General features: G+C 50.0%; 10 protein-coding genes across 14 annotated transcripts; 5 read left to right on the top strand and 5 right to left on the bottom strand.

Moving 5' to 3' along the window:
- Positions 1-285: 285 nt before the first annotated feature.
- Positions 286-1,301, bottom strand: ABB37_04353 (hypothetical protein; the record flags this gene model as incomplete). The annotated part of the gene is made up of 1 exon (XM_015802003.1): positions 286-1,301. The coding sequence occupies exon 1, from the start codon at positions 1,195-1,197 to the stop codon at positions 286-288; it is 912 nt and encodes a 303-aa protein (XP_015659404.1). The 5' UTR covers positions 1,198-1,301.
- Positions 1,302-1,914: 613 nt separating this feature from the next.
- ABB37_04352 (putative leucine-rich repeat protein) lies at positions 1,915-3,240 on the bottom strand (the record flags this gene model as incomplete). The annotated part of the gene is made up of 1 exon (XM_015802002.1): positions 1,915-3,240. The coding sequence occupies exon 1, from the start codon at positions 3,112-3,114 to the stop codon at positions 1,915-1,917; it is 1,200 nt and encodes a 399-aa protein (XP_015659403.1). The 5' UTR covers positions 3,115-3,240.
- Positions 3,241-3,834: 594 nt separating this feature from the next.
- Positions 3,835-4,648, bottom strand: ABB37_04351 (hypothetical protein; the record flags this gene model as incomplete). 3 transcript variants are annotated; one of them, XM_015801999.1, is made up of 1 exon in its annotated part: positions 3,835-4,648. In XM_015801999.1, exon 1 carries the CDS (start codon positions 4,474-4,476, stop codon positions 3,835-3,837), a length of 642 nt encoding a protein of 213 aa, XP_015659400.1. In that variant the 5' UTR covers positions 4,477-4,648. The 3 variants fall into 3 exon arrangements, with proteins under 3 accessions (XP_015659400.1, XP_015659401.1, XP_015659402.1); XM_015802000.1 differs by having other exon boundaries at positions 3,835-4,643; XM_015802001.1 differs by having other exon boundaries at positions 3,835-4,623.
- Positions 4,649-5,098: 450 nt separating this feature from the next.
- ABB37_04350 (hypothetical protein) lies at positions 5,099-6,466 on the bottom strand (the record flags this gene model as incomplete). The annotated part of the gene is made up of 1 exon (XM_015801998.1): positions 5,099-6,466. The coding sequence occupies one exon, from the start codon at positions 6,464-6,466 to the stop codon at positions 5,099-5,101; it is 1,368 nt and encodes a 455-aa protein (XP_015659399.1).
- An 813-nt stretch (positions 6,467-7,279) lies between these two features.
- Positions 7,280-9,170, bottom strand: ABB37_04349 (putative ubiquitin hydrolase putativecysteine peptidase Clan CA family C19; the record flags this gene model as incomplete). Its single annotated transcript, XM_015801997.1, has 1 exon — positions 7,280-9,170. The coding sequence occupies exon 1, from the start codon at positions 9,065-9,067 to the stop codon at positions 7,280-7,282; it is 1,788 nt and encodes a 595-aa protein (XP_015659398.1). The 5' UTR covers positions 9,068-9,170.
- Positions 9,171-10,389: 1,219 nt separating this feature from the next.
- ABB37_04348 (putative cation transporter) lies at positions 10,390-12,271 on the top strand (the record flags this gene model as incomplete). Its single annotated transcript, XM_015801996.1, has 1 exon — positions 10,390-12,271. The coding sequence occupies exon 1, from the start codon at positions 11,417-11,419 to the stop codon at positions 12,269-12,271; it is 855 nt and encodes a 284-aa protein (XP_015659397.1). The 5' UTR covers positions 10,390-11,416.
- A 514-nt stretch (positions 12,272-12,785) lies between these two features.
- Positions 12,786-14,502, top strand: ABB37_04347 (putative T-complex protein 1 beta subunit; the record flags this gene model as incomplete). Its single annotated transcript, XM_015801995.1, has 1 exon — positions 12,786-14,502. The coding sequence occupies exon 1, from the start codon at positions 12,913-12,915 to the stop codon at positions 14,500-14,502; it is 1,590 nt and encodes a 529-aa protein (XP_015659396.1). The 5' UTR covers positions 12,786-12,912.
- Positions 14,503-15,527: 1,025 nt separating this feature from the next.
- On the top strand, positions 15,528-17,052 carry ABB37_04346 (hypothetical protein; the record flags this gene model as incomplete). 3 transcript variants are annotated; one of them, XM_015801994.1, is made up of 1 exon in its annotated part: positions 15,528-17,052. In XM_015801994.1, the coding sequence occupies exon 1, from the start codon at positions 16,087-16,089 to the stop codon at positions 17,050-17,052; it is 966 nt and encodes a 321-aa protein (XP_015659395.1). In that variant the 5' UTR covers positions 15,528-16,086. The 3 variants fall into 3 exon arrangements, with proteins under 3 accessions (XP_015659395.1, XP_015659394.1, XP_015659393.1); XM_015801993.1 differs by having other exon boundaries at positions 15,541-17,052; XM_015801992.1 differs by having other exon boundaries at positions 15,559-17,052.
- A 1,217-nt stretch (positions 17,053-18,269) lies between these two features.
- On the top strand, positions 18,270-19,824 carry ABB37_04345 (putative mitochondrial carboxypeptidase, putative,metallo-peptidase, Clan MA(E), family 32; the record flags this gene model as incomplete). Its single annotated transcript, XM_015801991.1, has 1 exon — positions 18,270-19,824. The coding sequence occupies exon 1, from the start codon at positions 18,778-18,780 to the stop codon at positions 19,822-19,824; it is 1,047 nt and encodes a 348-aa protein (XP_015659392.1). The 5' UTR covers positions 18,270-18,777.
- A 920-nt stretch (positions 19,825-20,744) lies between these two features.
- Positions 20,745-21,423, top strand: ABB37_04344 (hypothetical protein). The gene has a single exon (XM_015801990.1). The coding sequence runs from the start codon at positions 20,826-20,828 to the stop codon at positions 21,129-21,131; it is 306 nt and encodes a 101-aa protein (XP_015659391.1). The 5' UTR covers positions 20,745-20,825; the 3' UTR covers positions 21,132-21,423.
- Positions 21,424-21,739: the final 316 nt, after the last annotated feature.

The following is a 21,739-nucleotide window of genomic DNA, read 5'->3' as shown; positions in this document are numbered from 1 at the left end:
TACACCTAGCAGCTCGATATTGCCTCTTTGGAACACGTGCTCGAAGGGGCAGTAGAAATACAAAACTCGGTCGCGCGCTCTTGTAGAGATGCACTTTTTGACTTATTTCTTAGGTGTGCGGTGAAGCGGGCGTGTGTTCCCTTAAGCATTGAGAGAGAAACCCCCGCCTTTGCAGCCGCACGATGCTGAGTCTCGCGTTATCAGAGGTGAGTAAACGCTGCAGGCACACCAGCTTCGTTTGCATAACGCGATACTTCGAGGTTGTTTCTTTTCTGGTTGTTTGGTTCAACTCTTCACTGGTCTCTTCTCTATTCCTGACACATCCAGCATCAGAGTCCATTTCAACTCGTCCAAGGCTAGACAGTGGCCATAAGCGCCGAAGTCCGCTTGCTGCAGCGCCGCAGTGGTGTCTTCGCACCGCGATCGGCAAACTTTGAGCAGCACATCACGGCACCACTTCTGCACATCCTGGCACAGCTGCTCCTTCTCCCCTAGACGGTGTGTCTGCGCACGGGCTATCAGAGCGCAGCTGCTCTGCAACGACTTTTTTTGCTCCACCTGCACCACAGTGGATTGGGTCCGGTAGGCGTGGTAGAAGGCAGAAATGAGGATCTGGACACCGCCTCGCTGCGCGACCAACTTGCAGTTATCGTTGTCGAGTGTGGTCAGCGTGCTCAGGGTGACAGCAGCGCCAAAGAGAACCTCAATCGCGTAGAGGTTGTGGTGCATGGCGGCGAGCACGTACGGGATGCACGGTCGAAGCGACTGCCGACTGGCGGCGCTGCTTGTGCAAATGGTGCTGACAAAGTCAAACACACAGTTCAAAGTGTTCGTCGTCAAGGATTGCCACCGTTGTAAGATCAGCAAGTATTCGCTCGGCAAACCGAAGCGGAGAAAAAGGTCGACGTTGTCCTCTTGTAAAGACATGTCAGCAAGGAACTGCGTGACGACGCACAGCAGCACGCCGTCGTTCGTGCCACAGCACTCCAGTAAATCAGCGCAATAGCCTGCGATAATGTCACTGACTCGGGGTACTGGTGTAAGGTTTGACAGCGCCTCTGTGCATGCCTTCAAAGTAGCCAACAGTCGCTCCTGCGGTGGTAGCGGTGCAAGACAGTCCGCGTCTTCTGAGAAGTGGAGCAGCGCATTTGATAAAGCCGCTTCGCATTGCAACAGTAAATCGCCCTTCTCCGACATTCTCTACGTCTGGGGGACTGTCTGTTTTTCCTGTGGGAGTGAGAAAGAAAGTTACTGGTATAACGTACGTCAGACAAATGAGTTCGACAAATACATGACCGCCTACATGCGCAAAGCCCACACACACAAAAGGAGAGAGCAAGTTAGTAAGGATGGAAAAAACAAGAACATGAGCCACTTCGCAGCTTAGAGCAAAGAAACAAATTAGAAAAATCCCTTTTGGGGCTTTACTGCGTGCACGTGTTGGTGACAAGACAGAGTTCCTCTCCCGCCTTTCCGCGTTTTACTGGGGCTTCAATGACAACGTATCCCAGCGTTGTTTTTGTTTCCAAATTGAGCTGTACGTGTACGCTCTCCGCATCCTTTCCTTGTGACAAATTCGTTGTTCTTTCGCTAAGAACATGCAGAAACGATTCGTTTTTTCGTTGTTGCTCCTTTTTTATTGTTGATGTTTTGGCAGATTCAAAGTGGACTGTCGAGCATTGACAGCTCACTCGGGGGACGGTGACAAAAGGTTTCGATTCACATCGGAGGTCTAAGAAAGAAAGAAATAGAAAACAAGTGGCTTGAAGCCAGCTGTTCTATACATCGAACACGAATTCAGGGGAAAAACTGAAGCGCTGTTGCAGCAGAAGATGCCCGTCGAGCAATTCGTGAGCTCAGTTTTTGCGGTGGTTATTGTTGTTGTTTCGGGCATTAGCTTGCTTGATAGCCATGCTACACACTTTCCGAGATGCGGATGGTCAGTGTAGACGTCGATCCTGTTTGCCCGCGTCGCAGCGTCTCTGGATTGTTGCAGCTACAGTGCTGCAAGCTCAACACGCGAAGTGTGGCGACGCTGCCGCTCAACGCCGCGTCAAGCAGAGCCGCGCTGCCCTCGTCCCCGAGAGGGTTGCCATCCATCACCAAAGTTGTGAGCGCAGAGGTGGACGGTAGGGCGCGCGCGATGGCCTCAGCCCCTACGTGAGTGATACGGTTGTTTGCGACGATTACCTCTTCAATGGCGTTCTCCGACACCACACGAGCCACCAGCTGCCCACACTTGTCATCTAGGCCGCACGAGCTCAGGTTGCACTGCTTGATGGTGTTATTCTGCAGCAGCCCCTCCGACAACAAAAGATGCGCGCCTGCAGCACGCAGGGGATTCCATTCTAAGTTCAACAAGCGGAGGTCGCCGTTGCGAGCGAGCACCTTGGCCAGCTCCGACGCTCCAGCGTACCCGATGCAGTTGTAGCTGAGGTCCAGCTCTTGCAAGGTGACGTTCTCCGCGAGCGTGTCCGCGAAGGTCGCCACGTCGGTGTCACCTAAATGATTTTCGCGCAGCGATAGGGTGCGCAGCACCCCGCCAGGAGCCAGGACCCGATCCACCACGGTCCCACCGGAGACGTTGGACAAATTATCCGTACGTTTCCGCATCGCCTCTACGCGACCTAGCTGGTTCTTCGACAAGTTGAGGGAGTACACGGAGAGAACCTCGTTGATGGCCGTCACCACTTCCAGCGCAGCCGACGGGGTAATGAAGTTGCCAACGAGGACGAGAGTTTGGACAGCGGAGTTGACGCGCAGGGCAGCGGCAAGGGCGGCGCATCCCTTCACCCCAAGCCCGGCATAGGAGAGGTCCAGCATCTCCCCGTTCATGGCAAGATCTCTCGCAATCGATTGAGTCGGCCCTTTCATGCCACTTGTCTTCACCGCCGCACAGGCCGCGAGATACATCTGAGCACCCGTTTCATCGCCTTCGGGATCAGCGGGAATAGCGTACTGGAACTTTTTCAGCGCAAGCAGCCGCTCCGCCAGAATCTCTTCTTGCGATTTGCAGCGCGGCGGCTCTTCCTCATACGCAACAAGCTGTATTTGCGAAGAAGACTGTTCTGGATCCTCTGCTGCAGCAGGTGGGTGCTCCGCAAAGCTCGTCATCTAGAGCCGCAATTATTGCTTGTGCGGGTGTGTGAACGTCAGTTATAAATAAATATCTTTGCTTTCGCCTGATGGATTGAGAAGTGCTTCACCGAAGAGGTGTACTCGTGAATCGCAAACTTTTCTTTTTGTGTGTGTGAGTTTTGACCCAGAGAACCACGAAACAGAAAGGGTGCGAGATGAGATAAAAACGCAGAAAAGGTCCAAAGAGCCGCTTCGAAACACTTCACGCTTTTCGCGGTACTTCGCATAAAGTAGTATCCTTTATTTTTATTCTTATGATCACACCTGCGGGAAAATGAATACGGCAAACAGCTTCGTGTTTGCTTCTATTCGAGACCAAAAATCCTTAAAACAAGGACTTTGGTGCCGATCAGTGGTCTTGTTCTCAGCACCTTCTTTCGCTCAATTACGCCTTTTTAAATATTATTATTATTATTATTTGCGTGCGTTTGTGTGAAAAGAACTTCAGCAGCAATGATGTCTCTGGTAGCACGTGTCTCTGTGCGAACTCTCAGCTCAGCCAACAACAAAAAGGGAGATCAGAAAAAGAGAAACTGATCTCCGACATCGAGCCCTAAAAAACGGTCACCACGTTTGGCAATTCGGCTGTCATGTATCAACGCAGCAGACTCGCGGTTTTTAGCGGCGCAAAACCTCGCGGCTGACATCCTACAATAATGTCGATTGTTTTTTTTTTTATGTTTCCCTTTCTTTCTTTTACAAAAGGTATGGGAGTATTTCGGAGGTAACAAAGTGATGCGCTGTGTCGTACCCGTGCTCCAGCAATATTGCTGAAACCATCGCTTTTACGCAGCCGGCGGCGTACGGTTCGGGAAGTGCCTGTGCTCTGCCCGCAGTGCCTTGCGCAGCAAGCCAGCGCACCATTCCCTTGGAAGAATTCAAGCGCTCTTTTGAGAACAGGTCGGCCGACGCGTCGGTGAGTACCATGTGTTCCATTCCCCAGTGGTCTCGCAGGACGCGGCACAAGGCCGTGTCACTCATGAGAAGGGCGAGCAGGGAGGTGTACTCCTCTCGTTTAATGCCCTCAAATGTGGAAAGAATCCACAGTCCGCCAATCTTCTCTAAAAGTGCCTCACCTATCGGTATGAGGGGCAGCATGGTACCGGATGCACCAGCGCTTGTGGTGAAACTCGGGTGAACAAATACTTGCAAGAAGCGGCCGTGATGCTTCTGAGGAATATCAGGAAAAGATTTGTGCAGCAGACGTGAGAGCTCCGTCGCCCAGCGCGGTGGGGGTATGAAAGGAAACGATGTCACTGGAATCTGTGGCTTGTGGAGGATCTCATAATACGTCGTTGTGTTGTTTGATGCAGCTAAATCTGACAGGACGCTCAGCATCCTCTGCGACCGCAAAAGACCGCTGCAACGCATGTTGCTCTTATCTTTTTTATATATAATTACCTTCTTTCGCTGTCTTTTCTTTCTGTGCACTGCTAAGTACAACGGATATGAGACAGGAGCTTGAATGGAGGTACGTGTAACGCTACCCAGAAAGTCCAAGTACTTTCCTCAACATGAACGACAAAAAAGAAACAAAAGAAAAACAGTAAGCACAAGAGAAACGCGAACAGAAGATGCGAAATTGCAAGGGAGGAAATAAAACAACGCGACATTTGCACCACGGATGAGGAAGATGTAGGGAAAGGCCGAAAAAGAAAACTAGAGACCTCAAAGCTCCAACCAAAATAGTTTGATTATCCAATTAATCTGGTCTACAAGCAGAAAGTTGGACAATACAATGTACTACAACACACGATGAAAACACAAAAGTGAAGTGAAAACTAGCGCCAGAAAGACAACCACAAAAAAAAGGTACAATGAAATGAGAACAGCAACAAAGCAGCTGCTACCGAGAGATCGGAAACAACAGGTGTTGAGGTTCAGCAGAAGCGGTATTCACTTCGGTCGAGGTAAACGTTGACGGCTCTATGTTCCCAAAACGCACATGACGCTAAGAGCATCAAACTTTGAAAGCACTATTAGCATATCGTGTCGTGTTGTGGGGTGTTTTTGGTGGCAATCGACTTGGAAAAAGAGGTGTTGAGAGATTGTTGTGTGTCGTCCCGCCGCTAGCCAGCAGTAATTGCTGCCTCGCAATACGATTGTCGAGTTTACTCTCCAATGCAACGTCGCTGTCCCTCGCCGACGACGCCATTGGCTCGCCTGCTGCAACCAGTGATTCGGTTGTTCGCGATAAACTTCGCTCACTCTGAGCTGGTGAGGAAGTGGATGATGCAGAGGGCGAAGATGAGGTTGACGTTTGGGAACTACGAAGGTCTTCTTCGGGACTCGTACGCGTGGATCTGTTGTTGAGACTGCTGTTTGCCGGATAGCTGAGCTGGCGCTTTGGGGAAGATGGCTTTGCACGCGCAACGCCTTCCACGTTGACAGAATGCACGCTCCTTTGAGGCGGTGAGGAACTGTTTTGCTCAAGTTTAGGATCAAATAAATCGTGTGACCTTTGCTGCAAGCTAGTGCTCCTTGAGCGGAGCAGCGACTCCGCTTGCTTGATAGCCATTTGACCATCGCCAAGTTGAAGGGCTCGCACTTCCTGTGACAGCACTGCGTTGCGGTAGCTTTCAAGATACCAGTACCAGAGTATACGCCGCTCGCGTCTTTGCTGTGTATAAAGCGCGCGCCGAGCATTCACCTCGAACTCAAACATATCGAATGCAGCAACACGGACAGCCTCAACCTCTTTTGCAACGCTAAACAGCGCCACAATGTCATCGAAGCCATCGCTCTCCTCCTGGTACACTATCAAACGCTCTTCCACTTCGGCGGTGGCAGTCAGCAGAAGCGCTTGCTTCAACAAGGGGTGCAGTGGTGTAAAACGCGTTTGGTTCGACACTTCTTGAGGGCGCGGACTCCGAACCCTGAAGCGGGTCGAAGGTTGCACGGGCTGCGGAGAAAGAAACTGTTGCTGTGTTGCGACAGAAGTACTGCTTTCACATTCGATAGGAGGATAGCTTCTTGAGGGAGTAAAGCCGATATATCGCAAACTGGAGGGAACTAAAGAGCCCGCGCTTCGACATGAAGAAGCGACTGAGGCGGCGTTTCGTCGCAGCGGCGAGACTCCTGAGGCGAGAAACCTTTTACCATGCGATGGATCAATGTAACGATCTTCACTCCTGCGACTTGCGGAAACAGAAGCAGCTGAAATAGTCAACGGTCGAACGGACGGAAAGCCCCGTCGTTGAGTGTGTACTTCACCTGCTTCACACCAATCGCTTGGGTGCGAAAGAGTGTCGTTTAACATTTTTGGACCATCAGGATGTTCGCATAACGTTTCACGCCAGGCTTCCGAGGATGCATTTTGAGAGCGCATCGTGCCAAATTTGGTTTACTGTCTTTTCGTAGCACAAAAAAAAAACTTTTAAATCATCTTGTCGCTAGCAAAAAAAAAAATAGCATGAGAAAAAAAAAGGAGACTAAAATAATTCTTGAATGAGAAACCGCAAACATTGTATTTTTTCCTTTTAGGGAGATAAGGTCCTTCACGACGTAATTTCTCGCGTACTAGTGACCTCTGTCAATAATATCCATAAAACCCTCCGTTCATGTGGAATACCATTACCTGTATTTTAATGCAGGTTACGGGAGAAGGGGAATCGCGCCAAAAAAGGACGTGCTACCTTTTCAGCACTGAAGAATAATTGACAGTTCCGAGCATGCTACAAACGTCTGAACACAATTCATTCAGTTCTCGTGTACGTATTATTTGAAACTCCTGAAGTAAGACAGGTTGAATAAATACCAATATTGTAAAAGGCGTCGCATATTTTCTTTCTGTAGTGTTAGCGCTGTTGCTTCCAGACCGAAGAGCACTGAAAAGGGAATGTGATTACCCTTTCGTCCTCTTGCGTTTAAATGCACAACCATAACGCTCTTAACGTGAAAGGAGTTACGAAAGCAACACCATTCAAAAGACGTAAAATTCACAAACGCTAAGAAGTAAAAAAAAAACTCACCTATGAAATATCAGCAACACGAATAGACTAGCAGAAGGTCACTTCTCTCATGTAGGGGAAAAAAAGAGCCAGATAAAAAAGAGAGCTATCTATCCTTCTCTTTTTTGCTATTCTGGCTCCAACACAACTGCAACAAGTGGTTGACCACATCATAAAAAATATATATATGTTCATCTGACGTAGCACAGAATATAGCCCAACTGATTATCCGCCTCGCCAGACCGGGTCACTCGCTCGTCGCTAAAATTGCACCACACACCGTCTGGACCGATAGCATCGGCGGTGTAATGGCCGCCGTGCATGTTTCCCTGATGGTTCACGATGCCCACTAAGTGGTATTTTGTCTTCGAGAACGAAGAGCACATAAACGGCGCCATATTCAGCACTTTGTTAAAAAAGACATCCGTGTTCACTTTTGAAGCAGTAGAAAAATCTCCATAACTCCGGAACCGCTTGAGCGTGACAAACAGAACAGGAGGGGCCGAGTAAAAGAGCAGCTGCTTTTTCGCGTTCACTTTTTGCTTACAACTGGGACAGAGGTAGAGAGAGCTATTGTCTAGCACCTCCTCGCCGCAGTACGCGGCCAGGCAGTCTTCTAGAGAAACTCGAGATGAATTGTGCGGAATAGGTATCTCAATGCTAAGTGAGACGTTGAAAGAGCGAGATTGTCGATTGCACGACGGACAAACAATCATGCTTCTTTCTTGAAAAGCACAATAGTCAACGATGACGGAAGAGTTCGTCTGATAATATTGAGCCCAGTAGCGTCGCGCAAGTTCGTCGTCAGTACCTTGGGTGTTGTCGATTTCGGGGAAAGCAACTTTGTTGCTCTCGTTCACATTCAGCGCCCCGTGAACCCCATCAAGAACAACACGCAGAAATTCGTTCGCGTCCTGCTGCCTCGAGTTCTGGAAGCCTTCGTAGTACTCACCTAAAGCTAGTTTAAACGGTGATGTGCTGACAGAAAAGTCGCAATCTGTGCGGTTAAGCTCGCGAATAACAAAGCTAAAGGCGTTAATTAGGCGAGTCAGTTTCCCGTTCCGTGTAACCAGTTGCGAGACGTAGTCATCCGTCAAAAAGTACTGCCCTAATGGTGTGGAATTCAAGACCTGCAACATGCTATTCATGTAACACGTATTGCCCAAGTTTACAATACCGCGTCTTCTCACAGTAATTGCAGCGTTGGTGGAATTCAATAGACACTTTGCGTAACTGCTGCTTGACGGTGACACTGGACGGGTGCCGCTGTAGGGAAGCGGCGGCTGGGGCGAAGGTGGCAAAGGGATGTCAGGCGATAAAGTTGCGTACGTCGGCGGAGGAAAGGACAGCGTCGCCACGGCCGATGGCTCCGCGGGCGATGGAGAGGTGTTTTGCGGGTAAAGCTTTATTTGCGCCGCTGAGTCTTGAGTTCTCGATCCAGAGGTGGCTTTCAAACGCTGCAACAGCGAATTCACATTATTCGACTCGTTTGAAAGCAACTGTTGCCGACGAGCTAAGTGCTCATTTACACCTGGGGAATCAGGCTTCGCATTAGGCGAAACGTCATTGTTGTCGACTTCTAGCTGCTGAGCAACTATTCTGCAACGTTCTGGTTCTCGCCGGTCAATTTCCTCAATCATGGCGTTGTATTCAGCAAGAAGATCTTTTTGTCTCAGCCTCGCTTCCAGATCGAGAGCTTCTTCGAAAATCTTTTTCCTCGGCGGATCATTGCGCCCAAAATCTACGTTGTTTTTATCTGTATCGAAAAACAGCAAGCACCTGTTTGCATAATAGTAAGCGTTTGCGTAATGTTGCTTGCTTTCCTCCAATTTGGCACGCTTAATCAGTTCGCTCACAACGACGCGCTGTCTTTGTTGCTCCTTTTGTGGCTCCTTAGCCTTAATTTCGTAGTTCCAGGCATGATAGTAGATTGTCTTGACAAACTCATCGTAGGAAACTTTATAGTCGAAGTTGAACATTCTGATGTCTTAAAAAGGCTAACAGAGAAGATGAAAACCAGAGAAAAGCGTTCAACAAAACCAAAAAAACGAGAGGGCTTTTAAAGCAGAATACCGTTTCGCTGTGTGGACAGGTACGTAAACAAAGAAGATAAGATTTGGTAGAGGAAGCGAAAGAAATATACAACAATAAGAAAAAGCTCCGGCTTTTCACGCCATATATCGCCGCGCTATTCTCCAGCATCAAGATCGCCGATCTATTATTCCTCATGCAACGCTCGTCAAGAATAGATGGCTGGAAATGGATATTTCTCTAATACTTATTATTAATTACAGTGCCGGTATACCGTTAAGACTTGCCGAGCGTCTTTTTTTACTATTATTGCACATCCTGAAGTGACACTACACGTTGCAAACAAAGAGTTTGATTTGTAGAAGATAAAGACCTCACTAAACACATTCTCTCTGTTGCAATTAGAAAGACGCTTCTTGACTTCGGACAAACAAACTCACCAGCGCTCTTTCGCGATCGCGTGCGTGCAACAATGAGCAACACTCAGGTGCAAGAATGACCCCAGCATCCTCAGCTGTCAAGTGCCGTAAGCACCTTAAACTTACTCGTCTGTTACAAACTGTTTTAGCTTTCTTTTTTGTGTCACGTCAACGAAGCCACCAATCGTTTTCAAACACACCGCGGCTGATCCGGACCAAAACTTTCAGACAACAGTCGATGGCCCCCCGCAGAACCGCCAAGGAAGTGATTGCAACTCGCAGTGCCTTCTCCTTGCCTCAGTTCCCCCCCCCTCCTCCTCTTCCTCTTGTGCTGCCAAGACTTCTGTATTTCCTTTTTGCATCGTTGACAACTGGCGTTGGGAGAGAAAACCACACGTCCTTATTTAATTGCTGTATCATCCACAGGACAAACTCAAGCGCTTCCATAAAAGCTGTTCCCAAACACGTACGCACAGCTGTGCGAGGGCAACGCGTCTTCATTTTTCTCTAGGAGGTGATACGAATTTGGTGTGAGCTGCACACCATGCACTGTTCCGTTCAGCCCATGTAATTTCAGTAAACACGTACCTTATACAGCGAAGATCCTTCTAACTAAAGAGCAACTGCACTTCTTTTATACGTCCATTTTTTTTCCATCTGATTGAACTCGCAGAATGGCGTTTTGCACGGTCTGAGACTTTTCGTTCACCAGAAGATGGCGTCTTCTGCTGTGTTGAAGGTGGCGCTTCTCAGTTAACAGTGATCAAGGTGCTTTTTCTGCTCTTCAACCGTCTCGACGGTTCTCGCTTCTGATCTTCTCGTCTCTTTTCTCTCGTGTTTTCCAATCGTTAGTCTTTCTCAAGCATTGACGGGCACCGCAGACGATTCGTAACGACAAAAATGCAGCTTCTTCAGCCACCGCTAGGCTTCGTGGCGTGTGCGTGCGTCGTGGTGATGTACAGCGCGGCAAGCGCCACAGGTACGAGTTTTTTATGGCTTAGTGCTTTCTGCGCACTGGCGGCGTTTTTTGTGCGCGTAGCTTCGAACTTCAGACACAACTTAGGTGGGGAGAGTTTTAACGCCCGTCGCCGGAGCAATTCGATTATTGCGTACACGCTTCTTTTTGCCAGTTTTCTGTACGGTCTGAAAACTCTGGGGCCTCTGCGCTTTATCCTGCAAGCGGCATGCGTTGCAGGACTTCCAAGCATTCTCCGCTGCAGAAAAGGTCCGCGGTTTGCAAAACTTATCTGTACTGCGGTGTGCAGCGCCATTCTCATGGTAATAAGCGACCCCGGGCAAAAGACACCGCCTTCCATCATTTACGGCGTCATTGGAATTCTTTGCGTGGCACTCGCAGGACGGCTCGCGGCGTCTGAGGCAGTGAAAACGGCCGATACATACTCTCTTATCTTCTCCACCGTTGTCCTCGGCATTGTTGGTTTTGTCGTCACAGTATGGCAGAAGCAAGCTACAGCGCCAAGTGAAATGCGTGTTCTGCTCAGTTTCTGCATCGCTGCCGTTGCCCTTTTCGGTTGTGTACATCTGGGATTGGTGGGGCAAGCTAACTTCTGGTCATTTATTGCTGCGCTGGCTGGTGTTCTTATTTCTTCTCTGCTGTGCGCGACTTCGGCATTCCCATCGCTGACTAGCTGGGAGTGTGTTGCACTGACAATTGCATCGTTCTCGCTTTGGGGGGCTCACAAGAGGGTCAGTTTTTCCGACGGCTCGTCAATTTCCGAGGGAGCGGGCTTGTTTGACCCGGCACAGCTCTTCAAGAAATCAAAGCAGTATCCCGATAATGTCGGCATTATCGCAACGTTAATGTCGAACTCACGAGAACGCAAACTATTCGTTTTTCTTCTGTTAACATTTGCAATCATGCTGTTGGAGTTTTTGTACGGCATTGCAGTGAATTCACTAGGTCTCATTTCAGACTCGTTTCACATGATGCTCGACGGCACGTCTATCGCCATTGGGCTTTACGCGGCACACGCCGCTTCTTGGCGACCGGACGAAAAAACACACCCTTTTGGATACGCACGATATGAAGTTTTTGGCGGATTTGTCAACGGTATTTTGCTTCTTTTTATTGCGCTTTACGTCACTGTTGAGTCTATTCAGCGCATTATCGACCCACCGGAGATAGAAGGCCCATATCTGCTTCTCGTCTCTGTTATTGGACTTGTAGTGAACATTATTGGTATTATTTTCTTCCACGACTCGCACGGCCACAGCCACTCCCATTCACACGGTGAAGGTGGTGGTGGTCACGTTGATCATAACATGAGAGGCGTGTATTTGCACATTCTGGCGGATTTACTGGGAAGCGTGAGTGTTATTATTTCCAGCGTTATCATTTACTTTTTTGGTTTCTGGGTCGCCGATCCAATTTGCAGTGCACTCAGCGCGGTGCTCATTTTGATGTCTGCATTTCCTTTGCTGGAAGAGACAGGAAAGGTACTGCTGCTGTCCGCTCCCGAATACGGCAAGGATTATTCGGATGAGCTACGTGTGGCAATTCTTGAAACAGGTTTACTTCAAGATGTCGTGACACCAACAATTTGGGTGCACTCAACTCCTCCGCGAGAGCTTGTAATTTGCACTGTCGCTGGCAAAATGCGAAGCGGCAACGAATATGCAAGCACAAGAAAGAAACTGATCGATACTGTTTCGCATCACATGATGAATCATTTGGATGCGCACAACGTTAGCGTCGTTATTCATCTGGAGTAGCTTCGTTTTTCTTTTCAACAGTTTAGCGCGCTCAACTATTTGAATTATTATTATCATCCGCAACCTACTTTTCAGCGAAGAGAAAGCGAAGGCATTTAATTAAATCTACGCAACTGCAGCATTTCAAATTCAATTTTGCCAATCAGAATACTCTTCATTTTTCTTTTTTGTGGAGGTTTGCTTTCTCTTTAGCAGTTTCCATAGTTTCCAGCATTCATCAGAGGAGAAAAGCAATGATATTGAAAATAATATATTAGTTAGATCAAGGCTCTTAACCTGAGGCGACCAGAGAAATAAATAACGCCGATGAATTCGAACGTCGACAGTTTTACGCACAATCTTTCACATACTGAAATGTCCCCGAAAGAACCTATTCGCTGCTGCAATTTTCGCTGTTAGAACATGTAAAAGGGAAAAGAAAATACAGCGCGTATAGTGCCTCATATTCAATTCTTTAATTTTCTCTTTTTCTTCCTCGGTGCACCTGTTTATCCGTTTTTAATTCTGTGCTAAAGGAATATTTTTATTCACAGTTTAAGCCGCAACCAGTCTTCTGCAAGCAGTTTCACGAAGGCAACTATATATTTTGAAAAAAAAAAGCGGTGCGCTTTGTAAATATACATATTCATATCAACCAAGCTATGTTCTTCGCTAACCAGGCGTCCCAGGTGCTGCGCGAGGGCGCGTCCGAGGAGAAAGGCGAGCGTGCGCGCCTCATGAACATCATGGGTGCGATCTCGGTTGCCGACATTGTCAAGACGACGTTGGGCCCCAAGGGCATGGACAAGATCCTGCAAGGTATGGACCGCACCCAATCTGTGCGTGTCACAAACGATGGCGCGACCATCCTGAAATCCTTATTCATGGATAACCCAGCCGCGAAGATTCTCATCGATATGAGCAAGACACAGGACGACGAAGTTGGTGATGGCACGACCAGCGTCACCGTATTTGCGGGCGAGCTTCTCCGCAATGCTGAGAAGCTTCTCGACCAGTCGATCCACCCCCAAACTATTATTGAGGGGTACCGCATGGCTGCTACTGCGGCGCAGAAAGCGCTCGCTGACTCCGCGGAGGATCACGGAAAGGATGAGGAGCTTTTCTACGAAGATTTGACTCGGATTGCCAAGACGACACTGAGCTCGAAGATTATCACCGTCGAGTCAGACCACTTTGCAAAACTCTGTGTAGATGCTGTTCTGCGTCTGAAAGGAAGCGGCAATCTCGAGATGATCAACATCATGAAGAAGCTCGGCGGCATTCTTCGTGACAGCTACCTGGAACCTGGCTTCCTGCTGGACAAGCGGATCGGCATTGGCCAGCCTCGCCACCTTGAGAACGCCAAGATCCTTGTGGCGAACACGCCCATGGACACGGACAAAATTAAGATTTTTGGCGCGAAGGTGAATGTTGATAGCGTTTCGGAGTTGGCCCAGGTGGAGGCGTCGGAAAAGGCGAAGATGAAGGCGAAGTGCATGCAGATCATAAAGCACGATATCAACTGCTTCATCAACCGTCAGCTCATCTACAACTACCCTGAGGAAATTTTTGCGCAGCACGGCATCATGGCTATCGAGCACGCTGACTTCGAGGGTATTGAGCGTCTCGCGAAGGCTTTGGGCGCTGACGTCGTCTCCACCTTCGACGACAGCTCGAACATCCAGTACGGCTTTGCGGAGAAGATTGACGAGGTGATGATTGGAGAGGGTACTGTGATCCGCTTCTCGGGCCTTCCCAAAGGTGAGGCGTGCACGATTGTGCTACGGGGAGGCTCGCGCCACATCCTTGACGAGGCCGAACGCTCAATCCACGACGCCATCTGTGTTATTTCCCAGACTGTCAAAGAGACCCGCACGGTGCTCGGCGCCGGCTGCTCCGAATTCCTCATGGCCAATGCTGTTGAGGAAACCGCTAAGACTATCGCTGGAAAGAAGCAACTCGCGATGATGGCATTTGCCGCGGCGCTCCGCACTCTCCCCGCCATCATCGCTGATAACGCCGGTCTTGATAGCAACGACCTCGTTACGCGTCTACAGGCTGAGCACTACCAAGGCCACAAAACGTTTGGCATTGATGTGATTCTCGGAGACATTGCAGACGTGAAGGCTCTCGGCATCACGGAGTCGTACAAGGTGAAGAGCTCCGTGGTCGCCTATGCCTCCGAGGCTGCTGAGATGATCCTGCGTGTGGACGATGTCTTGCGCGCCGTGCCGCGCCAGCGAACGCAATAATTGGAGTACTGTAAGGGAGAAAAAAGCATGGCTATGTTACTTGCGATTCCGGTTGGCATAATGCAAAGGCGCATGTGGAAGTGTGCTTTATTTGTATATTTGAACCGCAGATGCGCTGAAGGCAACGGATTGTCTTCCGGTGACTTTGGTGAGGTGACTAGCGGATTTGATAAAGAAAAGACAGAGCTTCTACTTTTTTTGTCTACCTTACTAGGAGGCAATCATGACGAGGTTTTGCATTTTGCATCTTTTTTCTCTTTTTTTTTTTAAAAATAGAACCAGGTAAACATATGGGCGTTATAAATGCTTTTACATTTCCTTGATGCATACTATGGTTTCTGCGTAGCGATGTAGTACTTCTGTTGTTTCGGTGGGGATGCGGAGAAAATCACATTGAATGAATTTCTTTTTTGTTTTATATAGGAAAACAGTTCTGACGGAAGGTCGCAAACGTTGGTGAGAGAGTTCACTCAAAGAAGAGGTGGATGTGAACTGGCTACCACAACAAGGCAGACTCCCTGGAACGATTTCGTCTTTTTTGTGGTTCCAACATGATGTAGGTGTGATAGGACAGCTTGAGATTACAGGTGGTGTATTTTAATTAACGAAAAGGCTAATTATTCCTCTGTGTTTTTTTTAAAGAAAAATGGGATCGTAAACCTCAAATGAATGAGGATTTGCCGTAATAGATACACACGGCTGCAAGCGAGCCAGAAGGCAAGGCTGGTTGCCAAAGAGGACCTTCGAAATAGAAGCACTCTACCTTTTCCCCCTAAGGGACAGTTTTTCTTCTTCCCTTTTTAGTGTCGTTGGACTTTGCTTCCTGCTCTGTGTCTGCCACATCACCGCTGTCCTGACTCCTCTTCGGCAATGCACTTTTCTCGAACGTTTTCTTTTCAGCATTATAGATGGATAGTGTGGAAGAAAATGAAGTGCAAGGAAGAATAACAATTGGAAACATGTCGTTTTATCTTTCCTTTTTATATCGCCTTCTCTCTTCGCTCTTTCTTGTTATGTTTCGTTGAGCAAAAACGTTGAGGTGAATCGTGCACGTAAGTCATTATTTTTATTTGTTGCTCCACGCAGGATATTTAAATTGACTGGTATTCAACCAACAATAGCAACATTTCTTTCTTCGCCACGTATACGCAGACACACACATACAAACACACACAGGCACCCACATCCGAGAAAGAAGTAGAAAGATATTTGATTGCAGCAGAGCAGTGGAAGTGCACTCATTTACAGTTTTTGCCTTGTTCGTCTTTCATTGAACTACGACGTTTTGTCTCCGCCCCCGGCGTATCTCAAAGGTGCTGACTCGTTGTTTCTCTACTGTTGACATTTGATTTCTTGCGCGCACAAGTGTGACCTAAGTTTGAAAGGTTTCCCCACTCGTAACTTAATTGTTGTGCGTGGAGTAGCAGAGTGTTAATTCAGTGCAGTGTTGAACAAGCCCACACAAGATACTTTTGCCAGAATTGGACACTGCTGGCGAGAGCGTAGCGTAGCTTTCCTGTGCCGCGTAACGCGCTCCCCTTCATTCTCTCCTCCGCGTGTTCCTTTAACTCGCTAGTTGCCGCAATGAGCAAATACGTCGCGCCCACAGGGAAGGTTGCCCCTGCGAGCCCGGTGGCTGACAACGGTGTCGCCGATATCACAAAGGTGAAGATCTGTTCAGGCCACACCCGTCCCGTGTGCCACATCAACTACAGTGAAATTGTTGATGGGACCTTCTGGTTTGTGACGTCTTGCCACGATGCGAAGCCGATGCTGCGCAACGGCCAGACGGGCGACTGGGTCGGCACCTTTGAGGGCCACAAGGGTGCGGTGTTCTGCTCCGCTTTCAACACCGGTGCCACGCGGCTCGTCACGGGTAGCGGCGACTATTCAGCGATGGTGTGGGATGCCCTCACAGGCAAGAAGCTGCACGCATGGAGCCACCCCAAGTACATCAAGTCGTGTGACTGGATGGATCAGCGCATCGCGACGGGCTGCTTTGACGGCATCATCCGCATCTTCGACGCCACGCGCTACGACGCGGAGCCGCTGTCTTTCAGCAGCCCTGATGCCACGAATGTGAAGGCGACGTACTTTTTGGATTCCAATACGATGGTCACCGCGTGCGAGAACGTGATCATGAAGTGGGATCTTCGCGACACATCTGGTCCCTACCTGCGCCGCGAGATCACTGGATTGAATTTTGTGGAGTACACTCACCGCCATTCGATAGTCGCGGCTCACGAGAAGAGCATCAGCTTCATCGACACGACGTCGCTGGAGATTAAGAACAGTTTCACGACCAGCGAAGATGTGGAGTGTGCGTCTCTCTCGCCTGAAGGCCAGCGTGTGGCGGCCGGGTCGAAGCTGAAGGCGAAGGAGTTCACGTTGGACGGCGTAGAGGTAGAGTCTAACCGAGGACATCACGGCCCCGTGTTCCACATCCGCTGGGCCCCCGACGGCAACTCCTACGCGTCTGGCGCTGAGGATGGTATGGTGCGTGTGTGGCCATCGCACGAGATCATAGAAAAGTATGACACAGAGGCGTAATCCCTGAAAAGCTTAAGGACATTGACTTCTGGCTTCATCGCTACTCTGTTTCCTGTCTTTTTGCTTTCGCTTTTTTTTTTCTTTCTGGTGAATAGCCTTACACAGATAGACCTTTTCCATTTTCTTTGGTTGTGGGCTGGCGGTGCGTCGAGGAAAGTTGCCGTCTAAATGAAACAGCTGCGCAGACTGCCGGCGAATCGGACGGGGATGCGTTCCTTTCCGATAACGGTTCCTGACCTGATTCCTTTTGTTCTTAGTGTGTAGTGGGTGAGATGTCGATTCGTATTTGTTAGGTGTTTTTTTTTTCTGTACTGTCTTCTTGTGGTGGCGATTTGGATTCGTTATGCTTTTCTACTCCTTTTTTTTGTATCGGGCTTCCGTCACTCGCGCCTCTTTTGCCGTTTCTGGCTTCATAGTGGCTCGTTTGGTACTCTCTTCGCCCCGACGCGGCGAAAGCATTCACAAAACTTGGTGATGACCCCACCGGCGGATGTCGAACTAGAAAAAAGCATTACGTTGCAAAGGTGCAAAAAAAAAAAGAGAGAAAGAATGATTGCAGCTCAGCGCACCGCGTTTGTCTGTGATGAACTGCGAGTGTCATGGAAATGCCGTTGAATCCTGTCCGTGAAACCATGCGGGGTGAGTTCCTCTTTTCTTCTCGCACGTTTTCGCAGCCAGCAACGCAGTGTTAGGATTTCGAAGTCGCTGAATGTCAAGTACTCTATACGTGTATCTTAGCGGATACATAACGAAAGAAGCGTAAGAATAACTGTAATAAAAGAAGTATGTCAAACTAACACGGATTACTCTGTTACTGCTTTTGGCTGTGCCAACTCAGCGAGTGTTGGACGAGAGCAAAAGCACGCACAATGCCGCTTGAACGAGTAGAAAAGCGAAACAAAAAAACCAGCCTTGCTTTCACGATGAACTCAACGGCACTGACAGTTATTGGAGGAGTATCACTTTACCCCACGTTAGGTGGCGTTCCTTTGGCACAGAGTGACCAAGAGCAACAAGCGTATTAGCCCATCAAAGGTTCGGCTAACGCTCCTATCTTATTTTTCCAGCTAATCGTGCCTTCTTTTTTTTCGCTTTTCTCTCAACCTTCTCACGTGCCTCCGTCTTTCTTCTTTTCTGGCAACTCCCGTACTGCTTCCTCTCTCTTTATTATGCGCTGTTTTGTGTACTATTGATATCATTGCTGATCGCTTCGCATAGTGTCTTGCTCTCCTCGCACACGCGTTGTTCACCTATATCGCCATGAAAGCCTACAAGAAACTGGAGGGTGTCTTCGAGAAGGCCTATCGCTTTCAGCACTTCGTGGATCTTGGATATTGGGATGCCTCGGTCATGATGCCGCCCTGCGGCGCCGAGGCACGCGGAGAGGCGATGGCCGTGCTGGTCAGCCACATCCACCAGATGTACTCCTCGCCAGAGGTACAGGCGATGATCGCAGAGGCGGCGACTGCAGAGGGTGAGATGACGGACGTGGAACGCGCCAACTTCTGCGAGATGCAGCGCATTGTGAAGGAGGAAACGATGTTCACTGATGAGTTCGTGCAGCGTAAAGCAAAGGTGACGAACATGGCGCAGCAGGTATGGGCCAAGGCGAGGGCGGCGAACGACTTTGAGATGTTCCTGCCGTACTTTAAGCAGACGGTGGAGGTGGCGCGCGAGGAAGGCCGTCTCCGTGCGGCTGACGCAGACACGACGCCGTACGGTGCCATGCTGATGCACAACGAGCCCGGCCTCACGGTGGAAACGCTGGAGGAGATTTTCAACGACATCAAGTCCTGGCTGCCGCAGTTGATCCGAGAGGTGCAGGAGAACCGCAAGGACATCGACGCCTCCATCGTGCCGCTCCAGACGCCGATTCCAGTGGAGAAGCAGGCTGCTGTCGGCAAGTTCTTCGCGCAGGTGTGGGGCTACGATCCGGAGGGCCGCCTCGACATCGCTCCGCACCCGTTCTCTGGCATGGTGAAAGAGGACAGCCGCATCACGACGCACTACTCGGTGGACAACTACGAGAAGTCCGTGTTTGCGACGATCCACGAGACGGGCCACTCCCGGTACGAGACGGGCTGCGGCCCGCGCGAGAAACTCGGCCAGCCGGTGTGCATGGCGCGCTCCGCCGGCATTCACGAGAGTCAGTCGCGCTTCGGCGAGGTCATCATCGGCCGCTCCGGCGCGTTTGCGGAATTTATGGCGCCGCACCTGAGGGAGTACTTCGGCGACCAGCCCGCCTTCACGGTGGAGAACGTGCGGAAGCTGAACCAGGTGGTGAAGCCAGGCTTCATCCGTGTTGCTGCGGATGAGGTGTGCTACCCGATGCACGTGATCATGCGTTTCGAGATCGAACGCGCGTTGATCGACGGCGAGATGGAGCCGGAGCAGGTGCCGCAGGTGTGGGCGGAGAAGGTGAAGGAGTACTTCGGCATCGACACGGAAGGCCGCGACGACATCGGCTGTCTTCAAGATGTGCACTGGTCCTCAGGCTACTACGCTGGCTTTCCGTCCTACGCGATCGGGTCCATCTTTGCCGCGCAGCTGATGACCACCATCAAGAAGGAGATCGGCGAGGACACCGTGGACAAGTGCATCCGCACCGGCGACATGACACCCATCCTTGAGAAGCAGCGGGAGAAGGTGTGGAGCGTGGGCTGCATGTATCCGACGATGATGGATGTCGTGGTGAAGGCAACCGGCGAGCCGCTGACCACCAAGTACTTCCGCGCACACCTGGAGCGCCGTTACCTGCGCAACGAGGATTAGGTGCGCGTGCGTGTATGGCGCCACGGGCGCCAATCAGGCAAAGAATTACTTGTGGTGTTGTTGTCTTGTGCTTTTGTTAAGTTTATCGCTAGCATTCTTTCTATTTTAGATGCCTTTTTTTTTTGGCTTGATACCGACGCCCTGCAAAAACCGTCACCACGGACAACGTTTTCTTCTTTTCTTTGAGTATGTGGTGCCTTTCAAGGCCCTCTCCTTATCGTTGATAGATCGATGAGCAATAACCGTCTTTCAGTTCCACTGCCGTCAACACGCATGATCGATTTTCTCCTCCTTTGTTTTTTCCTGTCTCTCTTTTCTCTATTCACTTTTGCTAAACAGTCCTCAAAAACTCGCTTGACTCTCCTTTCCGTGTTGTACAAAACGCCACTTTTGCTGGCCCTATGGATAAAGGAACCGCTCAGCTCTCTCCTCCTGTGATAAATTATGTTAACAATGCCCTACTGAACTGAAAGGCAATACTTTTTTAGTGTTTATTGACAAGTCTTTGTTGGAATGCTGCTGACAGCCGTGCTTAAAGGGCTTTTTGTGGTTCACCGTGCCTTTTAAACCGTCTGCGGTTGTGCAAGACAACAAGGTCCATCCATGAAACTGATTAAAGACAACAACAACCTATTATTGTTGCCGATATATGGGCCCTGCTTCGTCAGGAGGCGCCTTTTCTCATGTTGTCCGCCAACAAGTGTCGACAGCGAAGAGAACGAAACTTTTTGCCTACGCATTGCTTCTTTTGACCGCTGCTAGCTCAAGGGTGGTTTCTTCTGTGAACTCCGTCGTTTCCAACGCCCGCCCATCAAGACATCTTCCCTCTTCCTCTCACTTTCCTTTTGTATTTGCACCTTTCGCACTCGCCTCCGACGCCTTTCACTCCACCTTCGCCGCCCCCATTCCGCCGCTGCACAGCTTTCCCTAGTCGCTCTCACCGCTCTCTCTCTCGTACTCACTCCCCCTCCTCTCTCCCACCCAACCCGCTCCTTTCGAAGATGTCCGCTGCCGCGCCCGCTGCCGTGCCCGCCGCCGTTGCTGCCGCTACCTCGCCGCAGAAGTCGCCTCGCGCGTCGCCGAAGAAGGCTGCCGTGAAGCGCGCTGGCGCGAAGAAGGCCGCTGCGAAGAAGGCCGCGCCGAAGAGGAAGGCGCCGGCGAAGAAGGCGGCGAAGAAGGCTGGCCACAAGAAGCCGGCGAAGAAGGCTGCGAAGAAGGCCGTGAAGAAGGTGGCGAAGAAGTCCACGAAGAAGGTGGCGAAGAAGCCGGCGAAGAAGGCTGCCCACAAGAAGGCCGCGAAGAAGTGAAGTTCTCTCTTCTCCCCCCTCCCGCCGCATCACCGATGCTGACTGCGTGTCGTTGCGCGGTGCGTGCGTGCGAGGGTGTGCGTGTGCGCCCGTGCGGTGGAGACGTGAGCGTTCTTCATTGACTCTCACGCTCCTCGTTTTTTATATCTTACTCGTGCTGCATTTCGCACTCCCTCCGCGCTGCCTCCCGCGCAGCCTCACGCACAACCACCCATAGATACCCTCTTTTATGTATTTCCTTCTATTTATCTTCCCTTTTCTCTTCTCTACGAGATCGTTTCGACAATGGCACAAAAACATTCCTTTTTTCACCAAATATCATGTACTCCTGCTCCGCACCGTAGAGCTGGTATCGCTTTGCTGCCTTTCTGAGCTGCGTGCTGGTGCCTAGGCAGCTACTTGGCCGCACGAAATGCGGGTATACGGCTCAGCGCATGCACGGGCGTCTTTCTTGCATATGTTTGCTGGCCGGGGTGAACAGCTCTCGCTCTTGTGCGTCTTGCATTGCTCACGGAGCGGCCACTTCCACGTAGCGTTGTCTAACCGCCGCGCTAGAGGGTAATCACTGCCCAATCTTTGTATGATACCCGAAAGAGAACGTTGGCAGG

Source organism: Leptomonas pyrrhocoris (assembly GCF_001293395.1).
Source record: "Leptomonas pyrrhocoris isolate H10 chromosome Unknown, whole genome shotgun sequence".
In the NCBI taxonomy this organism is placed as follows: domain Eukaryota; phylum Euglenozoa; class Kinetoplastea; order Trypanosomatida; family Trypanosomatidae; genus Leptomonas; species Leptomonas pyrrhocoris.
Note: the sequence above shows the minus strand (reverse complement) of the source record. Positions and strands in the feature narration are given on the sequence as shown.